The sequence below is a fragment of the Tupaia chinensis genome, unplaced genomic scaffold, assembly GCF_000334495.1.
Source record: "Tupaia chinensis unplaced genomic scaffold, TupChi_1.0 Scaffold000215_1, whole genome shotgun sequence".
Classification (NCBI taxonomy): domain Eukaryota; kingdom Metazoa; phylum Chordata; class Mammalia; order Scandentia; family Tupaiidae; genus Tupaia; species Tupaia belangeri.
This window is the reverse complement of record NW_006159690.1, coordinates 2779288-2803217: the sequence shown is the minus strand read 5'-3', so window position 1 is coordinate 2803217 and position 23930 is coordinate 2779288. Positions and strand designations below refer to the sequence as shown.

Below are 23930 nucleotides of genomic sequence, written 5' to 3'. Positions count from 1 at the left end.
AACGGGACAAAGTTAACATGAAGATGAGGTAAATCAATGCTTATGGCAGTGGTAACTTGAACCATGCCATGAGAAAAAAAAAGTAGAATGACGCAATCCTTAGTAGGGCAGTTTAACTATCAGTAAGAATGATTCTGGAAGTTTAGAAATAGTAATCCTGAGTTGTCAAAGAACTTCACTCAGGCCAGCTGGTGACATGGTAGTTAAAGTGGTCAGATCCCCACATAGCTGACTGTGCAGTTCAAGTCCTGGAGCCAGCAGTTTCAGCTTGAAGGGGCACACTGGGCATATGTATGTGCATGCCCATAGTCCCAAAGGAGAAATAAAAGAGAAAGGATTATGATGTGACCATCCCCAAAGGGAGTACGGTCTTTCATCCTTTTACATTTTTTTGAGAGAGATTTTTACTATATGGCATATGCACTTGCCAGAGAGACAGAAAATGAGAAATCACCTGGGGGGGATGTGTGGCCATACCCCAACCCCCTCTTCTCAGTCTTCTCTTGAGATTTTGGCCACACACACACACACACATGTCCAGCACGAGTTAAAAGCTGCAGGTCCAGGACTCGAACCACATCAACCACTGTGGGAGTCAAGCACCTTAACCACTATACCACCTGCTAGTCCCTAAATTCATTTTTAAATTATATGCAAGTAAATTAGCATTCTTGGAAATAAATAAGAATACAATTTAATCTATTTTGTTAGAAAAATTCTTATTGTACATGTAATAGGTATGTTCAAACTTTGATCAAGTAGCTTAAATTACCATCTCAGTCATTAAAAAGATCATCACAAGTTTGAGACCAGCAGATGGCGTAATAGTTACATCGCTGGATTCCCACATGGCTGACTGCAGTTCAAGTCCCAGACCCAGAGTCTTAAAACTCAGACCAGGCATATATGCATGCATGCCCAAGATCCTGAGAGGAGAATGGAGGAAAAGGGATTGTAGTGTGGCCATCCTCCCTGGGGGTGGGGGTGGGGGGGTGATTTCTCGCTTTCTGTCTCTGTCTCTCCAGCGAGCGCACACACCTTATAGCAAAAATCTCTCCTAAAAAAATGAGATCATCACAAGTTTAATTTCCTGAAAAATTAAATACATGTATATGCATCCTAAAGTGCTTGACAAAAACTAAATATGAACACTAAAATCAGTGATTTCCTTTAAGAAGGAATTTTAATTTCTTAATTCTCTCATTATGTTTAGTATATAGTATAATAAAGAAAGTGGGCAAAAGTGTAGTATTTCCAAAATATTTTTTAACAACATAATTTATAGAGTATATTTTCCTGAATAAACTAAAAATGTTTTTATCAGGACTGGCAGGTGGCATAGTGGTTAAAGCGGCTGACTCCCACGTGGCTGACTGTAGTTTGAGTCCCAGACCTGGCTCTCACGTTCCCCTTCTGTCTCTCTCTGGTCAACTTTAAAAAATAAATAAATAAAATAATAATAAATTAAATTAAACAATTATTTTAAAAATATGTTTCTCAAGATTTTCTCACTTGAATAGCTATGCATATTAATAAAACCATCATATATTCTGGCCAAGGAATACTTACTAAAAAAGCCTCCATTAGTCTTTGGTCTCAATTTATATTTATTTTGTATATACACAATAACTTTTTGCCATTTCCTTTCCTATGATTTCATGATTCTCAAAATAATTTTAATTTATATATAGCAAAAAATTGACAATTAGCACTTCTCACATTGGAAATACAGCTAGTTTATTTTCTTTAGGTTTCTCCCATTTTTAGATTCCAACATGATTATAATGTTGAAGTATACCAAGAAGAACAGGAACTTCAAGCAGGATACAAAACACACCAATACAGAAAATAAGTCTGGTAATTTCTGAGGAGGATCCAGTGTGACAGTCACTATTGTCAGGAGGACCATAGTGATTACTGAGATAAGAAACTACAAAACAAAACAAAAAGTATTATTGAGTAATACAGAAAATAAAATTTAAATGTGCTGGCAACATTGATTTGTAGGGGCAAGCAGGTGGCATGGTGGTTAAGGCACTAGGCTCTGATATGGCTGATTGCAGTTTGAGTCCTGGGTCTGACTGCTCACTTTCTCACTTCCTTTCTCTTTCTCTGGTAAATTAAAAATAATAATTATAAATAAAATAATTCTTAAAAAATAAAATATTGATTTGTTGACTAAATGAAGAGAGTTGGGGAATCCAATCTTTTCTACCATTGGGTCCCAAATTTAGCTTCAAAGCAGTATCATCTGAGAGGTTTTATTTATTTATTTATTTATTTATTTACTTTTAAGAAAGTTTTGCTATAGGGCGCGTGCACTCGCTGGAGACAGAAAGTGAGAAATCATCCTCCCCGGGGGGCCGGTGCTGTGTGGCCATGCAGCAATCCTTTCTTCATTCTCTCAGGATTTGGGGCATACACATGTGCACTCACGCCTGATGTGAGTTTCAAACCAGTCAACTAGGTGGGAGTCCAGCAACATAACCATTATACCATTTGCTGGTCCCGCTGTGAAAGGTTTTAAAAATCTCGATGCCCAGGCTATACTCCAGACCAATTAAATCAGAATTTCTGAGGTAAGCTTAGCACTTTTTAAAGCTCTCTGTGGGATTCCCACGTGTAGCCAAGGCCCTGAACCCCCTCTCTTACACTTCATACCACCTAGGCACCAAAAAACGGTATCCCAAACATGTTCCTGCTAGTCATAGCTAAATTCATGGCATCCCCTGGGACCCAGCTTCAAAATGTAAGATTCTAAGCAAATCCTGAGAACCCATCTATGAAAAAATTTTCCAGGCCAGCCCTGGTGTGGTGGTTAAGGCAGCCGGATTCCACATGGCCAACTGTGCGGTTTAAATCCAGGACCCGGCAACTTGAGAAACATGGCAGCTGGATGTGTGTGCCCAAAATCCTGAAAAAAGGGAGAGATGGAGGAGAAGGGATTGCAGTGTGACCATTCCCCATAGAGAGGTTTGCTTGTTTTCTCTCTCCCCGTTTCTTTTTCTCTCTCTCGCTCTCTGTGCCTGGTGAGCACATGTACCTTCTGGCGAATGAGAAGTTACATTTCATATTCACTAAATGCTTCCATTGAGCTAATGCTGTACACAGTGGGGCATGTGAGAGAAAATGTCCTCTGGCCTCAAAGAGTTTGTCATTTAATTAGGAGAATGTTAACTAAAATCACAAGATCACATTTAATTAAAGGCCAAAATGAGTACTAAAACAATTACTTTTATTGGATGTGTAGGTAGCCAGTTTCTTCTCCAGACCAGTGTGCCATACATAGAAGAACTTTCTGCAATGACGGAAATATTCTACAAGTGAATACTCCAACAACTAACTACATGTGTCTACTGACCATCTGAAATGTGCCCACTGTGAGTGAAGAACTGAATTTTTCGTTGTATTTAGTCAGCCTAAGTTTCTACATGTGTCTACTGCCTACTACTCCAGAGTTTCACTCTAGACCATGAGGTCTTTCAAATAGGGACTGGCTGGGGTCGGCAGTTGGCATGGTGGTTAAAGGTGCTGGATTCCCACATGGCCGACTGTGTTTTAAGTCCTGGACCTGGCAGCTTGCTTTCTCGTTTTCCCTCTCTCTCTCTCTTTGATCAAATTGAAAAATAATAGGGGCCTGCAGGTGGTATGGTGGTTGAGGTGCTGGACTCCCACATGACTGACTGTGGTTCGAGTCCTGGACCCGATGGCTTACTTTCTCACTTTCCCTTTCTCTCCTTCTCTGTCTTTCTCTAGTCAAATTGAAAAATAATAATAATTAATTAATTAATAATAACAAGTGTAATTAATTAAATATTTCTTTTAAATAAATAAGTAAATAAATAAATAGGGACTAGCCAGATCTTACTCATTTTATCTCTAGCACAGTGCATGTGTCGACAAAAGCTGCATGAGTAAATACAGAAAGCACGCAGTGAAAACCAGAAGTACTTTCATGAAGGAGGTGGGACATAAATGGAACCCTAATGGATTTGTGTGTGTGTGTGTGTGTGTGTGTGTGTGTGTGATTTTTGCCATAGGGCACATGTACTCACTGGAGGGACAGACAGAAAACAAGAAATCATCCCTCTCTCTTCACTCTCCTCTCAGGATTTGGGGCACATAAGCACATATGCCCACCAGGACTTTCAAGCCGTAAGGCTTAGGACTTGAACCACGGTTGACCATGTGGGAGTCCAGCACCTTAAGCACTATGCCACCTGCTGGTTCCCGAACAGATAATATTAATGGCTACATTATGGCTGTATTGGTAAGACCTGAATAGGTCATTCCAGATAAAAGACTGGAAGAGAGTCAAAAAAGCTTCTAGCAGGCATAAACAAAGCCAGCAAGCAGCCAATGAGGAAATCGAAGCTGAGGAAATCCAAGGTGACCTTAGTAGGGAGTGAAAATTTCTCAAGTAAAATGATCCGAATAAAACTTTACTTTAAAAAATACGGGACTAGTTGAAATGTAATATTATGATCTTGACTCAGTGTTAAACAGACATTGAAATTTCTCTCATTTGAAATAAAACCTTTCTCTTCTTCCAGCTACTACCTCCTTTGTCTGCTCCTGTTTATACCAAAGTTTCCCCAGAGAGTAGCTTATCATGTGCCGTTGCCAGTTTTCTCGCTCATTACTGAGATCGCACCAACTGGACTTCCGTAGTACTAGCGTAAGGATACACATACTGTTCAATGGAAGAGAACTGAAGCCAGCCTGATACTATTTTAAAAAAATTATTGAGGGTAAGCCCCATTGCCTAGTGGTTAAGGGAGCTGGATCCCATGTGACTGACCATGGCTCAAATCCTAGCCCCTATAGCTTAAAAACATACCAGGTGCATATGCGTACATGCCCCAAATCCCAGTGGGATGGAGAAATGGAAGAGAAGAAACTGTGGCATGTACATACTCAGAATCCCAACAGGATAGAGAAATGGAGGAGGCGGTATTCTGTTACAGCAGCCCTAAAAGACTAATACGTTCCATTTACATGAAACGTCCAGAAGAGGCAAGGCTACAGAGACAGAAAGTAGGTCGGTGGCTGTCCAAGGCTGGGGGGCGGCAGGGAGAGTGGAGCAGGAAATAACCGACTGCTAAGAACTCAGGATTTCTTTTCAAGGTGATGAAGATGATTTAAAATTAGACTTTGGTAATAGCTGTACAAATCTGTGTACATACTTAAAACCACTAAATTGTACAATATCTGTGGATGGATTTATATCTATAAAGGATGTGAATTATATCTATAAAGGAAAAGCTATTCAATCTCCCCCCATCACCAGACACATGCACTCACCAGAGAGAGTGAGAAAGAAGGAAAGCATTCCTGAATAGAGCATACTCATGCCACAGTTTCTTCTCTTCCATTTCTCCATCCCACTGGGATTTGGGGCATGTACACATATGCACCTGGTATGTTTTTAAGCTACAGGGGCCAGGATTTGAACCACAATCATGGGATCCAGCTCCCTTAACCACTAGGCAATGGGGCTTACCCTCAATAATTTTTTTTTATAAATAGTAGTATCAGGCTGGCCCATGAAATGGGAATTAAAGTTGCTGGATCCAATATGGCCAGCTTTGCAGTTTGAGTTCTGGACCCAGCAACTTGAAACACACATCAGATGAATGTGTGTGATGCCCAAAATCCTGAAGAGGATGGAGAGATGAAGAAGGGACTGTGGTATGACCATTCGCCATGGGGGGGGGGGGGTGCTTTCTCACTTTCCCTTTTTCTCTCTCCAGAAAGTATACACAGACTCTGGAAAAATTTGTAAGTAAGGAAGAAAGTAAATAAATAAGTAGATAAATAAATAAGTAGTGGTATATTGAAAAAAATATACCATTCCTTAAAAACTGAACATCTGGGGCTGGCAGGTGGCACAGTAGTTAAGGGCGCTGGACTCCCACATGGCCCACCACAGCTCGAGTCCCAGACCTGATGGCTTGCTTTCTCACTTTCCCTTTCCCTTTCTCTCTCTTTCTCTCTCTTTCTTTCACTGTGTCCCTTTCTGGTCAAATTAAAATAAGTAAATAAATAAAATTAAAAGTTAAATAAAATAATTCTTAAAAAAAATGAACTTACCAAATATTGTATAATTCTGGGAAGAAATGTAAAACATGGAAGATATTTCCTAACAGTAATGGAAAAGGATTTCAACAGCAGTTTTTCTTCAGAATTCTTTTCAAATATTGAAAATAAAGTTGCACAAGCTATAAAAAATGCCATTGCTGTCACAACCAAGGGCATTAGGAGTTCATCCTTCAATAGAAGAGGTAGCATACTACAAAGGAAAACAGAAAAAGAGCAAAATAAAATAATCAATTCAATCAGAATCATTTATTAAAGTTTTAAATCAGTTTATGAGAATCACACTGAAAATATTATATGGAAATTAGCTTGACTCACCTAAATGTTGACACAAGTAAAAACCAAGTAGACATAAAAGGAATTTCATTTAAAACTAAGCAGACTGGTCTAAAATGTAAAGAAAAAATATTTTAATATTACAGAATATAATTTTGAGTTCTACTTGTAAAAATACAAACACATTGGGACCAGCAGATGGCACAATGGTTACGTCACTAGACTCCCACATGGTCGACTGTGGTTCAAGTCCCAGACCTGGTGGCTTAAAACTCACATCAGCCCAGGGCCAGCAGTTGGCATGGTGGTTAAGGGAGCTGGACTCCCACATGGCTGACTGTGGTTTGAGTCCTGGACCTGGTGGCTTGCTTTCTCACTCCCCTCCTCCATCTCTTTGTCTCACACTCTGTTCCTTGAAAGAAAGAAGGAAGGAAGTTAAATAAAATAATCAAAAAAAAAAACCTGCTGGGTTCATGTGTGTGCATACCCAAAATCCCAAGAGGAGAGTGGAGGAGAAGGAACCATCCCCGCTGGAGGATGATTTCTCACTTTCTTTCTCTCTGTCTTTCCAGCAAGCACATGTGCCCTATAACAACAACAACAACAACAAAAAAAAAACTTATCTTTCTGATTTTCAGGGGTAGCTAATTTTTTTTTAAAGCCAGGAAGGCCTTCATATGGACTGATGCTTTTATCAATAGCAGTCTAAATTAAATAAGCCTATACACAGAGAAGATGCCAACTATTTATAATAACTGGAAGTGTCTAACCAGATAGAGTGGAGGTTAGGGTGACTGGATCCTACATGGCCTATTGCACAGTTCCAGACCCAGACCTGGTGGCTTGAAAAATATCCTAGGTTCATGTGCATGTGTGTCCCAAACCCCAAAAGGAGAATAATGGAGAAGAAGGGATTGCAACATGACCATCCCTCCTCATTTTCACTATCTCTCTGTCTCCTGGTAAGCACACATGCCCTATATCAAAAAAAAAAAAAAAAAAAAAAAAGAAAGAAAAGAAAAGAAAGGAAGAAAAAGTGAAGAAGATAAAGATGGCAACCACGCTCCAACATAAATAAACTTTTTCGGAGAAGACTTTATTTTCAAAGCATATAGAAAATAGAGATGAAGAAACAGAAGCATATCAATAATCTACCACTGTTTTTAATTTAAAATATTACATTTTGGGCCAGCAGGTGGTATGGAGGTTAAGGCACTGAATAATACATGGCTGGCTGTGTGATTTGAGTCCTAGACCCATTAGCTTGAAATTCACGCCAAGTACATATACATACATGCCCCAAATCCCAAGAGGAGAACAAAATAGGGATTGTAGCATGACCATTATCCAAGGGGTGGGAGGTGATTTCTCACTTTCCCTCTCTCTCTGTCTGTCTCTCTGGAAAGCGTACATGCCCTATAGCAAAAACTAAGTAAATAAATAAAATGAAACATTTTATGAAAAGTAAAATAGTAAGAGAATATCATTTTTTAAAAATAACTATGAAATAATTTTATGCAAGTATAATATTCATATAGTACTGGCTTTTTTTTTTCTTTTTTGGAGAAGTTTTGGCTATAGAGCACGTGCGCTCACCAGAAAGAGAGAGAGAGACAGAGAGACAGAAAACAAGAAATCATCCCCCAGGGGGGATGGCCACGCTCCAATTCCCTTCTGCTCCATTTCCCTCTTGGAATCATGGGCACGCACACACACGCACCTGGTGTGAGTTTAAGCCGCCAGGTCTGGGACTTGAACTGCAGTCGACTAAATGGGAGTCCAGTGACGTAGCCATTATGCTAACTGCTGGTCCCAGTATTGTTTTATATGTAAATGAATATGTGCATATAAACTTTAAATGTGTATATTTTAAACACATATTAATAAAAGCATACTTCAAACATTTCTACTTACAATGATACCAAGAGAATGGACTTTTCATGTACTTGGAAAGAAAATAAAAAGAATGATAGTGCACAGGTAACCTTAAAGAAAAAAGGGGGGAAATAAGATATAATTTGCGTAATATAGTATCATTTTGATTACGTACATAACTAAGTCATTTTTATATTAAATTAAAGTTTATTAGAGCTTCTATCTAGAAATAAAATCTAAACCCAACACTAATATGCATAACATTTTAATTGAATTTAAAAATCAAAATTTGTTTTAGGAAACAATGACTATAAGTTATACTTGACCATCAAAAACCAGTTCTTGAGAAACATTAATTACTAAATAATCACCATTACTAAATAATCATTAGATTGTTCCTTAGGGCAGAAACCCATTTAGCATGTGGAGGGCATAAAGGGACAGCTGTGAAATAGTTGGTGTGAAAAAGAAGGAGAGAAGAATAAAAATTAGTATAAGTTTTTAATTTTTTTTAAGTTGATTTATTTCATTTGCGGGAGACAGTCTTGCCACGATCTTCCCCCAGCGTCCCAGCCAGCCAGGATCACCGGCAGGAGCAGGCACACCCAACCTGTTCAGGTCAACCTACTGTAGAACCCAAACCTGAGCCTCCCATGTGGCTCCCGTACCACGTGGCGGTGCCCTGCTGCTTGCACCACCATGGCTGGGCTGAGCTTTTTATTTGTTTTTTTGTTTTGTTTTGTTTTGTTTTTACTATAATGTCTTATATTGCAACATAGCAAACAGAATAGCATTAGAAAATTAAAAGAAAGAAAATGTTTTTTCTGGCTTACAGTTCTGAAAGTAATTATCCCTAACATTATTACAGTGATTCATACTGTGAATTTCTATTCTATTATCTTTGAAATATACCTTTATTTAGCATGTTATTTCCTAGAAAAATAACATCATCTTTCAGAAGCTTGAAAATATTTCAAGCTAGGCCTGTTAAAAACATTAGAGTATTATTAACCATACCCATCCTGCTTTAAATGTTCTACAAAACAGTAATAGTAGATGACTTAGCATACTCAGAGTTCATTTACAGAATGAAACAGCAGACATCATCAATAAAAAGGTAATGAAAGAGAAAAGAGAAATATAAAACTAACCTTTTCATATTGTGGTACTGAGATTTCCTTGCAGTTATTTTACTGTTCTGTGCTGCCTTGTTTTTAAAATACAATGTACAGCCTCAGAAATTGGAACCCTAATTTCTAAAATCCTGTCCTCTTATAAAACTATAAGGACTTTTACTATTTTCATAAACTAAATGTTTCTGATATTTTAAAAGATTTATTTTTTTTTTGGAGAGGTTTTCACTATAGGGCATGTGCGCTCACTAGACAGACAGAGAGAGACATAGAGACAGAAATGGAGAAATCACCCCCCAGGGAGAATGGTCACGCCGCAATCCCTTCTCCTCCATTCTCCTCTCGGGATCTTGGGCACGCACGTACACGCGCCCAGCGTGAGTTTTAAGCCACCGGGTCCGGGACGCGAACCGCGGTCGACTACATGGGAGTCCAGCGACATAGCCATTACGCTAACTGCCAGTTCCCTTTAAAAGGTATTTTTTAAATGTCATTTTATAGACCAATGCACACAGGAACAAAATGTCTAATACCACAGAGATACAACTAGGTGAATCTTATGTACCTCTGAGAAAAACCCCCATGCTATGGGAAATAGACCCACCCATCTTCAAACTGACACAAGTCATTTTCCCCTAACAGAGCTCTGCCTCCTCCCTTCCTGGAATGTCTTAATTTTTCCGACACACAAATTAAACTACAAAACCTTATCAATATCTGCTTGGTCCTTCTGGACCTTTTTTTCTCACCATATCCTCTCCTGCCTTCAACATAACACACATAAAACTAACACCAACTTTAATAGTTATTCCCAGAACATTCCCTGTCCTTTCCCCCCTCTGTAACTACAAGGTCTTCCTCTTGAATTTCTCTCCTGCTGTCTAACCTGCTGCTCCAAACCTTGCCCAGCTTTCAAAATCTGGTTCAACTCCCACTTGCCCTAAACAGCTGTCTAAAATCTCTCCCCACACTATCCTAGGATTTCATTTATACCTGAAAGAAACTGACAATCTGCTTTATAGCATAGTAATGTAACCGTATGTTTTTTGCCACTATTTTCTTCTTTGTATCTCCTCATTAACTAAGACAAAACAGAAAGTAAATAGTTGCTAAATTAAACTGATTGTGGGGCCAGCAAGTGGCAGGTGGTTAAAGTGCTGGATTCCCACATGAATGACTGTGGTTAGAGTCCTGAACCTGATGGCTTGCTTTTTTCTCCTCTATCTCGCTTGCTCTCTATCTCTCTGGTAACTATGCGTGCCAAGTAGCAAATTTTAAAATAACAATAATAATGAAAAAAATTAACTATTTAAAATAAATAAATAAACTGAGTATGACTGCTCAGCCGAGTGCCATTGTAGCATCTAAGTATGGAAGACACTCAATTAATGTTTGCCAAATAAAAGAATGTCTTATTTTCCAATTCCATAAATCCTGTTCAGACCAAGGAAATAATTATCTGTATTTTAAAAGATCAGTTGTAGCAAGAATGATCTAAACGAGTGAGAAACTTACCAGAGTAAATTTGAATGTTTTGGGAGAAGGCTGAAGTATCAATTTTATACATGCAGGGAGCAGGCTCAAAAATGTACAACAGAAGCTAAAAAATAAAAATAAAATGTTTGTTTTTTAGAGGTGTAAAGCTAGCTGAAACAAATATTTTTTAAAAATAAAGATCACATTATTAACTTCCGTTGATTTCAAGTTAAAGTTAACTTTTATTTCATTAAAATTAAGACCAAATAACATTAAAATAAAAGCTTTACATCAAAATGTGTACACGACTTTACATATGATTATATGACATAATGTAGCACAAAACAGTATAACACTAAATACCACTCACATTATTTTAGCACTTTTTATCACATAGAGAAAAGATACAAGGGTACAGAGTTGAAGGTCAAATGATCAAATGCTCAAAATAAGAAAACATAACCAGGTAAAAGAGAGAATGTTATACTTGTAACACAAACATTCATAAAGTCTATTCACATAGAGACTTTCTGGCCCTCCTGTCACAAAAGCTGATTATCTGATTTTAAAGCCCATGGTAAACCAATTTGGAAAGGGAGCAGAAAGCTACTAGAGCTTCTCATGATGGCTGATAAGCGAGGAGGAAAAACAACTAGAAAAAGACTCAACAAGCAAAGTAGTCTGGGGCTATTTAGTACCCTGACAAAAGCCTTGAAAGCTCTGAAAATAAGTATATAACCTAATTGATTTTCACATGTAGGGTTGCTTTGTGACTTGTCAACTTGGCGAGGCCGGACTGAAATCCCCAGAATGCTCTTCCGCATGCTTCCTGTTACAGTGGGCTACAAGAGGTATCTTATAGAGCCGGAGGACAGAGGGAGGCAGCACCCTTCTCGCAGTAATTCAAACACTGGCATCACTAACCTAAGGCACTGCTGTGAGAGATTTTGCAGATCTATTGAGTTAATTTTAGGTTAATCAGAAGGGAGAGTGTATTGGGAGGCCCAACTTAATCAATTGGAAGTTCTTAAAAAGAGGGCTTAGGGGGATAAGCAGGTGACATATGGTTACGTCGCTGGACCCCCATGTGACTGACCATGGTTCAAATCCTGGACCTGGCAAGTACATGTGCGTGCGAGCGTGCCCAAGATCCCAAGAAGAGAATGGAGAAGGGACTGCAGTGTGGCCATCCCTCCTGAGGGGTGATTTCTCATTGTCTCTCTGTCTCTAGCAAATTCTCTCTTAGAAAAAAAAAAAAAGAGTACTTACTCCTTTCCTAACAGCAGCTAAGACTGAATCACTCTTCTTTTCCCCAGATATTCCTTCCTGGATGCCCGCCTACATTGTGGACCTCTGGAATACTGAGCCTATCCCCATTACTTATTATAAGCCTATTCCTTATAATAAATTTGTGTACACAAACACACACACACACACACACACACACACAGTGATCTCCTGCTCATTCTACCTTTTGGGTTGAACCCTGAGTGATACACTACTGAAAATCATGACTCTTCAAGATAATGTTAAAGTCATGTTTATTATCACCTCCGTTTAAGGGGATAATTAGATAATAATTCAAAAAGACAGTCACATAAAATAATTCAAACAAAACAGTTTCACTGCCTAGAAGGATAAGTTTAAGTTATATGGAAAATTCACTAATGAAGAGTACTTCATTATCTAATGATGCCAGATAATTTAAGTATTGCTGAAACTTTTGTGAACTTTTTTTTTTTTTTGGAGAGATTTTCTCTGTAGGGCGCGTGCGCTCGCCAGACAGACAGAGAGAGACATAGAGACAGAAAGCGAGAAATCACCCCCCAGGGGGGATGGTCACGCCGCAATCCCTTCTCCTCCATTCTCCTCTCGGGATCTTGGGCACGCACGCACACACGCCCGGCGTGAGTTTTAAGCCACCGGGTCCGGGACACGAACCGCGGTCGACTACGTGGGAGTCCAGCGACATAGCCATTACACTAACTGCTGGTTCCCAGGTATTGCTGAAACTTTTAAAGAGTAGCTTATAAAACACTATATACAAACTTCTCTTACCTGATCATTATCTGGGTCTGATGTGGTAAAATATCCTTAATCTTCAGAAAGACATTAAGGCTACACCAAATATTGGCCACTTTATCCTTAAAAGAGATTTGTCAGTATTATATTCTGGTATAAAAAAAAAATGAATACAGTTTTGCTATAGAGCACATGCATTTGCCAGAGACAGAGAGACAAAGAGACAGAGAGAAAAAGAGAGAAATCACCAGCTAGGGGAGATGACCATGCTGCAGTCCCTTCTCCTCCAGACTCTACTCAGGGTTTTGGGCACGCACACACACACGCCTGCTATGTTTTTTTAAGCCGCTGGGTACAGGATGCCAACTGCATATTCAGCCACGTGAGATCCAGTCACGTTAACCACCATGCCACCCACCGGCCCCATTCTAGTATAACTGAATGAAATATTAAATCCACAAGTGCAGCCCAAAGTCTAAGCAAATAAACTTCTGAGATCTGTGAAATTTTATTCACAATTACAACAAAGTAGAGTAAATAAAAAGAATAAGGAATAAAAACACATGCACATGGTCAAGCATTTTTCATTTTTTTATGTGACAGAAACTCAGCTATTAATTAACCACAACCTAGACATTGCTGAGAAATACTTAATATTTTTCAATCACAGTACACTATCTCATCTTGGGAAGTTTATCTGAGACATCTTTTTTCCCTAACAGGTAGAATTCGTGTTACATTTGACCCATCTTTTTTTTTTTTTTTTTTTTGGAGAGGTTTTTGCTATAGGGCACGTGCACTCACCAGAAAGAGAGAGAGAGAGAGAGAGACAGAGAGACAGAAAGTGAGAAATCATTCCCCCCACCTAGGGTGGATGGCCACAGCGCAATCCCTTCTCCTCCATTCTCCTCTCGGGATCTTGGGCATGCACGCACACACGCCTAGCGTGAGTTTAAGTAACCAGGTCCGGGTCTTGAACCATGGTCGATTACATGGGAGTCCAGCGACAGCCATTACGCCAACTGCCGGTGCCACATTTGACACATCTTATTCCACATCTGAGTTTATTTAGTTACTAGCAATGGCAAGAGCTAATTGCTAATAAATCAAGAAGTTTAAAGACACTGGCAATTGTGCTAGGATCACTTTCAAAATTGAAGTGTACGGATAGCGCTCGTGTTTATGAAACCCACCCTCTCAACAGCTGCGGGACTCATGGCTGTGTGGGCGTAGGACCAAGAAAGGAACTATCACGACAGCTCTACCATCCCACTCTCCTCTGTCAAATCAAAGAAGATCCAACACCATACATGGCTGGTACTCATCTTTATAATTACCATGATAAATACCATTTGTGAAATGGAAGGTAAAAAAATTACCAGTCATCTTTTTTAGAGAATGAAATTTTACTTTCTACAGTTGTTAGAGATCATATAATGAAGACATTAGGAGCATAATTTTCAAAGTTCAAACTGCAGCTCTGCCAGGTACTACTAGGATGAATTTCGGACCTCAGTTTTCTTCACTGTAAAGTGGGGATAACAGCTGCCCCAGAACTACTGTAAGGATCAGATAAAATTACATGGAACTGTCTGCCACCTAGAAAGTAAGCAGTGCTGGGGCCAGCAGTTGGCATAATGGCTATGTTGCTGGACTCCCATGTAGTCAAACACAGTTCAAGTCCCAGATCCAGTGGCTTAAACTCACACCGGGCTGTGTGTATGCATGCCCAAGATCCCGAGAGGAGAATGGAGAAGGGATTGCAGCGTGGCCATCCCTTCTGGGGGGTGATTTCTCGCTTTCTGTCTCTCTGTCTCTATCTTTCTAGCTAGCGCATGCGCCCTATAGCAAAAAAAAAAAAAAAAAAAAAGAAAGTAACAATAGTGATTATTTACTATTATCAGTATCATTACTTTCTTCCCCCCAACCCCCCATCGTGCCCAACGACACACAGTCACACAATCTTTTTTTGGAGAGGTTTTTACTATAGGGTGCATGCACTAGCCAGAAAGACAGAGAGAGACAGAGAGACAGCGAGAAATCACCCCCCAGGGGGAATGGCCACACCGCAAACTTCCATTCTCCTCTCAGGATCTTGGGCATGCACGCACACATGCCCAGTTTGAGTTTAAGCCACCAGGTCCAGGACTTGAACCGTGGTAGACTAAATGGGAGTCCAGCGACATTGCCATTATGCTAACTGCTGGTCCCATCAATCACACAATCTTACTCCTTCAAAACCCCAAACTCTTTTCTTGGTCTCTCAAAATGCTGGCTCCCTCAGCCTATAGATCTATTGAAAGATATTCTATAGAGATTTATATATTTAGAAATTGGGAAGATAGATAGATAGATAGATATAAAGTGCTTTTTAAATTCTTTTTAAAAGAAATGTTATTCAAAAGCAAATTATCTATAAATATGTTGTCTCTGTCTAACTTTATTAAAAGCCCTTTTTGTTTCAGAAAAATGGTTTGTTTAATTTAATTACTAAGTCTAAATGATCAAATTATTCATGTAATAAAAGTTTAACAAGAGTGATTATACTAGCATGACATGAAATGAAATGAAATTCTCATTAAAAATTACTATGGATGAAGGTTATATATCTCATAAGGAATTACAAGACTTTTCTGAAGCAAATATGATTATTAGTTTAACAAATAATTTCCTAAGATTAAAAAGATAATATAAGCCAAAAATTTAGAGTGTTGTTAACTCTGTAGCTGCAACTTCTTATACTGCCTTTCATTATGGACCCTATCTCATTAGAAAAATGTTTAATTGGGGCCAGCAGGTGGTATGCCATTAGCGCACTGGAGTCCCACACGGCCAGCCAAGGTTCAAGCCCCAGACCTGGTGACTAGCTTTCTCACGTTCTCAATCTCTCTCTCTCTCTTTCTTCCCCCCTCTCTGGTGAATACACATGCCCTACAGCAAATTAAATAATAATACAAATTAAATAAATAATTCTGAAACATGTATGACTGAATTATGAATCTGATAGCGGTATCAATGTTACCTGTTGACGTGCTAGACAATGTCAGCTGCGCTAGGGGTGATAAACTGGATTAAATAACCTGGCAAGGGATTACTGCAGGAAGAAAGCAGCTCAAGTTCTGATTTTCTGCGTCTTCTACATGAAATCCCTAAAGGTCACAGGGAAGGTACATTTGAGAAGGAAGTTTTCAAACATGCCTCAAATAATCCACGATCAACTGGAAAGAGTCTTCTTAGGACCTGCAGGGTCTGTTCTCTTTCTGTCAAGAATGGCAGCCAGCAAAGGATGAAGGAAGTCAGGACGGTACCAGCCAGCTTAACAAACAACACAGACCTAGAACGAGAACAAAGGTAAGTGGTAAGACAGAGAAAAGTCATCATTCTGAAAAAGCAAACCTGTGTCTCACGGAATGTAACAAATGCAAATGTACAGTAATGCTAACTATATGCTACCAATATAGATTTAAGATAGGAGCCTGCCCAAGTCAGAGTTCAAAAACACACAACTGACTAGATGTGCACTTCTCCAACAAAAAGCCTGCTGTCACCATCCTCATTAACATTTAACTCAGATGCACCTATGGAAGTAAGGGAATGCAGCCATGGAGGAAAATACTGAATGGAGATGTATTCCCATTACCTCCAGTAAACGAACATCGATCAAAATACCTTCTACTTAGAAAGATTTAAAACAAAAGGATACAGAATAATACTTATTCTTTCTCCCCACTCACCCCATGGTCATCCCATTTATAAGAAATCACCAAAAGGCAAAATGAAAGATTACTTCCTCCAAGTAAACATGCCCAAAAAACGGGTGGAAGTAAATCTTTTAATTCTGGTGTTTAAAAGTCACTCACCCCTTTCCTTTGAGGCCTTTTTTAAAACACTTGCCAAGTAAAAAGCAAAAAAATGGCAAGGAGTGATAAAGTTCCATCTGTTTATAGTTTATTGCTAAGCAAAATGCCAGTGAACCTAGCAGGTCCCAGTCACAAGATACTCCAAGAACACCCCACAAAGCAAAGCCAAGACTCACAGAATTATATATATCCTTGTGTCAAGGAAATTATCTCTTAACTCAAATAGATCTTGCATTTATAGAGCATACTTTTATGTGATTTTAAAATAACATATACATTGAACACTATTTCCAAATAGAAATTTAAACTACTAAAGTGATAAATATGAAATTACATATAATAATCTCAACTATATTACTTGTACTGCTAAACAGTTAAGTGATTTGTTTAGATTTAAAAGGGCTCTAAGTAGGGGACCAGCAAATGTTGTGGTGGTTAAGGTGCTGGACAGTCCACATGGCTGAAGACGGTTCAAGTCCTGGACCTGGTAGCTTGCTTTCTCACTTTCTCTCTCTCTGTTCAAACTGAAAATTAAATTAAATTAATTATTTTTAAAAATAGTTAAAACATAGTGCTATGTCTGTTCTACTTCTCAATATTACTATGACATACCAAAATCTGTAGAATAACACTCCATCAGTTAAGTTAAAGTATTAATAAAACTTACTGAGATCACCATATTTCCTCTATAATATGTATCAATAGCATAATAATTCATGTGCTTAGTAACATTATTAATTAAAACAATATCATAATTAGATTTTTGGCTCAAAATGATGAGCTGGGCACCTGTATTTACCTCCTTCCTTCCCAAGACCCCTTAAAATGATAAGAGAAGGAATTTTTTTTTTTTGAAAGAATTATTTTAGGGGTCAGCAGGTGGCATCATGGTTGAGGCAGCTGGACTCCCACATGGCTGGCTGCAGTTTGAGTCCTGGACCTGGCAGCTTGCTTTCTCACATTCCTTCTTTCTCTCTGTCTCTCTCTGGTCAACTTTAAAATAATAAAATACTACTACTACTACTAATAATAATAATAATGAAAATAAATTTTAAAATTATTTTATAATGTTTTAATTATAAAAAATAAATTATTTTATTCAATTTTATTTATTTAAGTTTGGCCAGAGAGGGACAGAGTGAGAGAGAGTGAGAGAGAGTGAGAGAGAAGGAAAGTGAAAAAAGCAAGCCACCAAGTCCAGAACTGAAACCATGGTCAGATATGTGGGAGTCTAGTGCCCTTAACCACTGTACCACCTGCTGGCCCCAAGAATTTAAAAACGTACAAATTTGGAGCCAGCAGGTAGCATGGTAGTAGTTAAGGCACTGAATTTCCCACATGGTCAACTGTGGTTTGAGTCCCAGACCTGGTGGCTTGAAAAATCACAATATTAAATTTTTTAAAAGATAAATAAATAAATATCTTAAAAAAAAAAACAAAAACAGTATAAATTTGGGACAGCAGATGGTATAGTGGCTGAGATAGTGGATTTCATATGGTCAACTCTGCAGTTCAAGTCTTGGATACAGAGGCTTGAAAAACCCTTCAGACACATGTGTGTCCATGCAAAAATCCTAAGAGGAGAAGAGAGAAGAGATTGTGGCACGACCATCCCCTCCATGGGGTGATTTCTCACTTTCTCACTTGGTTTCTCTGTCTCTGGCAACACACACACCTAAGGCAAAAACTTAAAAAAAAAAAAATCAAGTAAACAACATTTTTTATTATACCATTATTCTTAATATTATTATAATTTGATAGCCATAATTCCACAAACAATATCCCCCCAAAATAAATAAACAACTAAATAAGGAGGTGGGTAGAATAAAAAAAAAATATGATGAAAACAACTACAGATTTGAATATCTTTTGCAAGTCCTTTGGCAGACATATTAATTATGAAAAACAGACTGGCATCAAGAGAAAAAGCTCTTAGCCAAGCAATCATATGTTAATACATCCTTTTTTTTTCACTCTCAAGAGAGATGACGACAGAGAGTAACATTCAGTATATTAGAAGACAAATTGTATATACACGTACATATCTTTTATCGACTTACACTCTAAGATCTGTTTGTTGAATGTTCCTTATCAAAAAATACATACAATAAAAGTCATACAGATTTTAATATTTTTAATTATTTAATTCTATTTATCCATTCACTTATTTTAATTTGACCAGAGAAAGATAGACACACAGAAAGAAGGAAAGTGAGAAAGTAATCCACCAGGTCTGGAACTTGAACCATGGTCAACCATGTGGGAGTGTCCAGTGCTTTAACCACCATGCCACCTGCTGGCCCTACAGATTTTAATTTTTCAGTTTTAGTTTCCTGACACCTCTAGCTACCTGTATGTTAGAGAATTTTTTTTTTTTTAATTTGTCATAGGGCACATGCACTTACTGGAGAGAGAGAGGGAGGGGGGAGAAAGTAAGAAAGCACCTCCCAGGAAGGATGGCCACACCATAATTCATTCTCCTCTCAGGATCCTGGGCATGCATGCACACGCACCCAGTATATTTCTCAAGCTGCCAGGTCTGGGAATCAAACCATACAGTCAGCCATATGGGATCCAGCTGCCTTAACCACCATGTCACCTGACTAGCCCTAGAAACATTTTATTTTAAAACTCAAAAAACTTGGGACCAGCAGATAGTGTAATGGTTATGTCACTGGACTCCCACATGGCTAACTGCGGTTTGAGTCCTGGAACCAGTGGCTTCAAACTCATGCCGGGCAAGTGTGCGTCGGTGCCCAAAATACCAAGAGGAGAATGGACAAGAAGGGATTGCAGCACGCCCATCCCATTGGGGGGGTGATTTCTCACTTTCTATTTCTCTCTGTATCTTGGGTGAGAGCACGCACCCTATAGCAAAAATCTCTAAGAAAAAAAAAAGTGGGTCTTGCAAGTGGCATTGTGGTTAAGGCTGTGGACTTCCACGTGACTGACCACAGTTCTAGTCTCGGATCTAGCGGCTTGCTTTCTCACTTTCCTTCTCTCTATCTCTTATTGAATTAAATAAATAAATATGTTTAAATAAAATAATTCTTTAAAATAATAACTCACAAAACTATTAAAATTATTTTCCTTTTTTTCATCCTTCACGTAAAAGTTAGGTGACAAAATTATTTCATCTCATTGTGAAAATAGTTTATATAAGTACCCCAACAAATATGATATTACAGGATGACAACATTATACAAATCAAGCCTAGATTTCATATTATGCAGGTGACTTCATTTCTAAATTAGAAAGGATACTGAAAATGTCCATAGTCGATAAGAATAAGGCCTGGATACAACAATATGCATAATGCATTAGCAATCTGTAAAGAAAAATATTATGAAATGAGAAAGTAGATCTTGTATTCAAATCAAACAAGGCAAAGGTGTGATTTTTATTTAACACAGTAGCAAATGTTTCCCTTTTCCTGCGGTATACCTTCTTTTTATCAAAATATTCCTTTTTTTAAGAATTATTTTATTTAATTTTATTTATCTTTTATTTATTTATTTTAATTTGACCAGAGAAGGACAGAGAGAAAGGGAAAGTGAGAAAGCAAGACAGCCAGGTCCAGGACTCGAACTGTGGCTGGCCATATGAGCGTCCAATACCCTCAACCATGATGCCACCTGCTGGCCCAAAATATTCCATTTTTATAAAATAATTCTTTAGAGTGCCCAGCAAGTGATGTGGGGGTTAAGGCGCTGGACACTCCCACATGGCCAACCATGGCTCAAGTCTTGGACCTCTGGCTTGCAGCTTGCTTTCTCACTTTCCCTCTCTCTCTGTCTCTCTCTGGTGAAATTAAGCTAAATTAATGAATAAATAAAATTAAATAAATAGTTCTTTAAAAAATAAAATAATTCTTTAGATGCTGAAGTTCCACGAAGGTGACATAAGACATTTCAATAAAAAGGAAATATTGGGGCTAGATGGTAGAGGAGCAATAAAATGTGATGCTGTGTGAGACTGACCCCGCAGGGAAGGTTCCAGGTTCATATTTAGAGACCCCCTTGAATGTGCTGGCATGTGTGTGCCCATGATCCACGGCTGGCAGCATCAAGACTGCGATGCGGGTGCTATCTCTCTGTCTCTGTCTCCCTTTCCCTGTCTCTATCTCTCCTACTCTTAGAGGAAATAATTAAAAAAAAATAAGAAGGAAAAATCACTAAAAGGTACTTGTTAAGAGAAGTACTTTTAGATATACAGAGAAATTAATCTAATGCTTAAACTATCTAAAAAGACCAAAAAGAATATTTGATAACTATGAATCTGAGAATATATAGCAACTTTCAAAATGCCTTTCAGTTTAGTCATGTTCAGAAACCAGCTCAAAATTCACATTTACCAGTCAAGGGAAAAGTTCAACATGGTATGCAGCTCAGTAGTAAATGAATTCTAAGATGCAGTGTATCTTATTGCTATTATGGTAGGGCATTACAATAATTACTGTACGGTAAGATAATGTTCTCGAGATGACAATTAATTGATAGAAAATAAAATGTTCCTCAGTATTCTATCTATTCCCAAAAGCATGGCTTCTTTAAGGTTGAAACTTAATAGACAAACAAAAAAATAATTCAGGGCTGGTCAGTGGTGCAGCAGTAGCAGAAGCAGATCCACGTGGGAAGGTACCAGGTTGACACCTCTGGGACCCCCCCACACACACACAATGGACATGCCACATGTGCCATACTTCAGCCTGGCTGAGGCTATGAGCAGAAAGAAACTGGCATGGGCATCCTGGGGGGGAGTAACTATCTTTGTTTTTTCTTTCACTTGAAAGAAATGGATAAATGAGCTTAAAAGAAGAAAAAAAATCAATTTCAAAGATGAAATGTCAGGTTACTTTAAAACTTACCTTTTTCTTAGTTGAGATTTCTTTTAGACAACAACAGTACAAAACCACTGCAGGTATGTAAATCAGCAAATCGGCAATTAAAACTGGAAAACAAACCAATAATTTTAACAATGAGTCCAGCAGGATCTATATCAACCCATGTCTTCCCTTCCTCCAACCTTGATAGAAAATTCTATTAACACCAAGTTCCTAACCATCATGGGCAAACCTTTACACACGTAGCACTTTTCATTCTCTTCATGAGTGCCTTTTTTTTTTTTTTTTGGAGAGGTTTTTGCTATAGGGCGCATGCGCTCACTAGAAAGACAGAGAGAGACAGAGAGATAGAAAGCGAGAAATCGCCCATCGGGGAGATGGCCATGCCGCAATCCCTTCTCCTCCATTCTCCTCTCAGGATCTTGGGCACGCATGCACACGCACCCGACGTGAGTTTAAGCCACCAGGTCCAGGACTTGAACTGCAGTCGGCTACATGGGAGTTCAGCGACATAGCCATTATGCTTACTGCTTGTCCCATGAGTGCCTAATTTTAATTGCTAAGTCACAAAGTACTCTCTTTTCTTAATTTACTCCACCAAATCCCATACATTCAATCAATTAGATGTATCCAACATTCTCTGTTCTGATGTGGGCTTAAAAATTTAAAATATCAGGGGCCAGCAGGTGACATGATAGTTAAGGTGCTGATTACAGTTCAAGTCCCAAATCTGGCAATTTGTAAATCATATGCGTGTGCAAGTGTGCTCAAAATCCTGAGAGAACAGAGGGGCTACGACATGGCCATCCCTGCTGAGGGGTGACTTCTCACGTTCTCTCTTCTTCCTCTGCCTCCAGCGAGTGCACGTGCCCTCTGGTAAAAACCTTATAACAAGGAGTTGGGGGGACACTGATAAACCGGAGCATGACCAAAGGAACGCAACAGAGGCCTCAAAATCATCTAAGGACTAGCTAAAAATCCAGGAATGTCTAACCCAGAGAAGATGTGACTTCCAATGTCTGCAGGATGTGAGGTAACCAGATTTGTTCTCTGCAGTCCAAGAAAACACAACCTGGAATGACTGGTGGAAGCTCAATATAAGTAGAAGACTTTAAAAACAAAGAAAAATTCCCAGAAGGTGTGTGGTGCTTGCCAAAAAAAGAGAAAGAAACAAGGAGGGAGAGAGAAAGAAAAAGGGCATGGTCAAGCTGCAGTTGTTTCTCCTCCATTTATCCATGAAGAATGCACGTGTACCTGACGTTTTTCAAGCCGCACGTAGGGAAAAAGCCAGGATTCAAACCATAGCTATGTGGGATCTGGATCCGATGCACACTTAACCGCTGAGTTATGGGGCCGGCCCAAGAAGGAAAGTGTGTTTTATTTATTTTTTGGTACAGGGCATGTGTACTCATCACAGAGAGATGGCGGGGGTGGGGTGAGAAATCACTCCCCCAGGGGGATGACCACACTACAAGCCCCTCTTCTCCATTCTCCTCTTGGGATTTCAGGCAAACACACACAGGCCCAGCATGGCTTTTAATACAAGCGACCAAATCCAAGACTCAAACCATGAGGTTGGCCATGTGGCATCCAGCTGCCTTCACCGCACCACTGGTTGGTCCTCAAGAAGGACTGTTTTTTTAAAGAATTATTTTATTTAACTTTGTTTATTATTATTATTATTACTATTATTATTATTATTGTTAATTTTCCAGTTCAATCAGAGAGACAGAGGGAAAGTGAGAAAGCAAGCCACCAGGTTCAGGACTTGAACTGTAATCAGCCATGTGGGAGTCCGTGACCTGTAACCACCACGCCACCTGCTGGCCCCCAAGAAGAACATTTTTAATGATTGAAACTATCTGGATGTCAAATAGGCTGTCTCTAAAGGTTGGGAGTTCCCTGCAATACAGGTAATGGTTCAGAAGCTAAACAGTCGCATGGTAGGTAGGTACAAAGCTCAGAGAGGAGTAAAGCACTGGAGGGGAAGGGCAGTGGAAGTGGGTTGGGAGACAAGTAAGACAGATTCTCTCTTACACCTGAGATTCCATGACTGAATTTAATAGTAGAGAATAAGCTCTGTCTAAACATAGACTGGTTAAAGAAAAGGCCCAGGCTAGCATTAGTCATGTAAAGATTATACAGAAATCTTGGGCCAGCAGGTGGTATGGTGGTTAGGGCAGCTGGACTGCCATGTGGCTGACAGTGGATCGAGTCCCAGACCTGGTAGCTTGCTTTCTCACTTTCCTTCTCTCTCTCTGATCAACTTCAAAAAAATAAAATAAAATAATGACAATGAATAAAATTAGGAAAAAAATGACATTATAAAGAAATCTAAGCTTATAA

The 23930-nt window shown here is 38.9% G+C and overlaps 1 protein-coding gene across 1 annotated transcript in view; it reads right to left on the bottom strand.

Annotated features, from left to right (window-relative positions):
• Positions 1–1599: 1599 nt before the first annotated feature.
• The window catches only part of ALG6 (ALG6 alpha-1,3-glucosyltransferase), a 51715-nt gene continuing 29384 nt past the window's right edge, over positions 1600–23930 (bottom strand). The window contains 10 exon segments of the mRNA XM_006147531.3: positions 1600–1930; positions 6094–6292; positions 6418–6486; positions 8290–8360; positions 10899–10983; positions 12918–13003; positions 16080–16215; positions 16742–16951; positions 20005–20069; positions 21609–21691. Of these exon segments, the coding sequence (XP_006147593.1) occupies positions 1733–1930; positions 6094–6292; positions 6418–6486; positions 8290–8360; positions 10899–10983; positions 12918–13003; positions 16080–16215; positions 16742–16951; positions 20005–20069; positions 21609–21691 (1202 nt within the window). The 3' untranslated portion in view covers positions 1600–1732.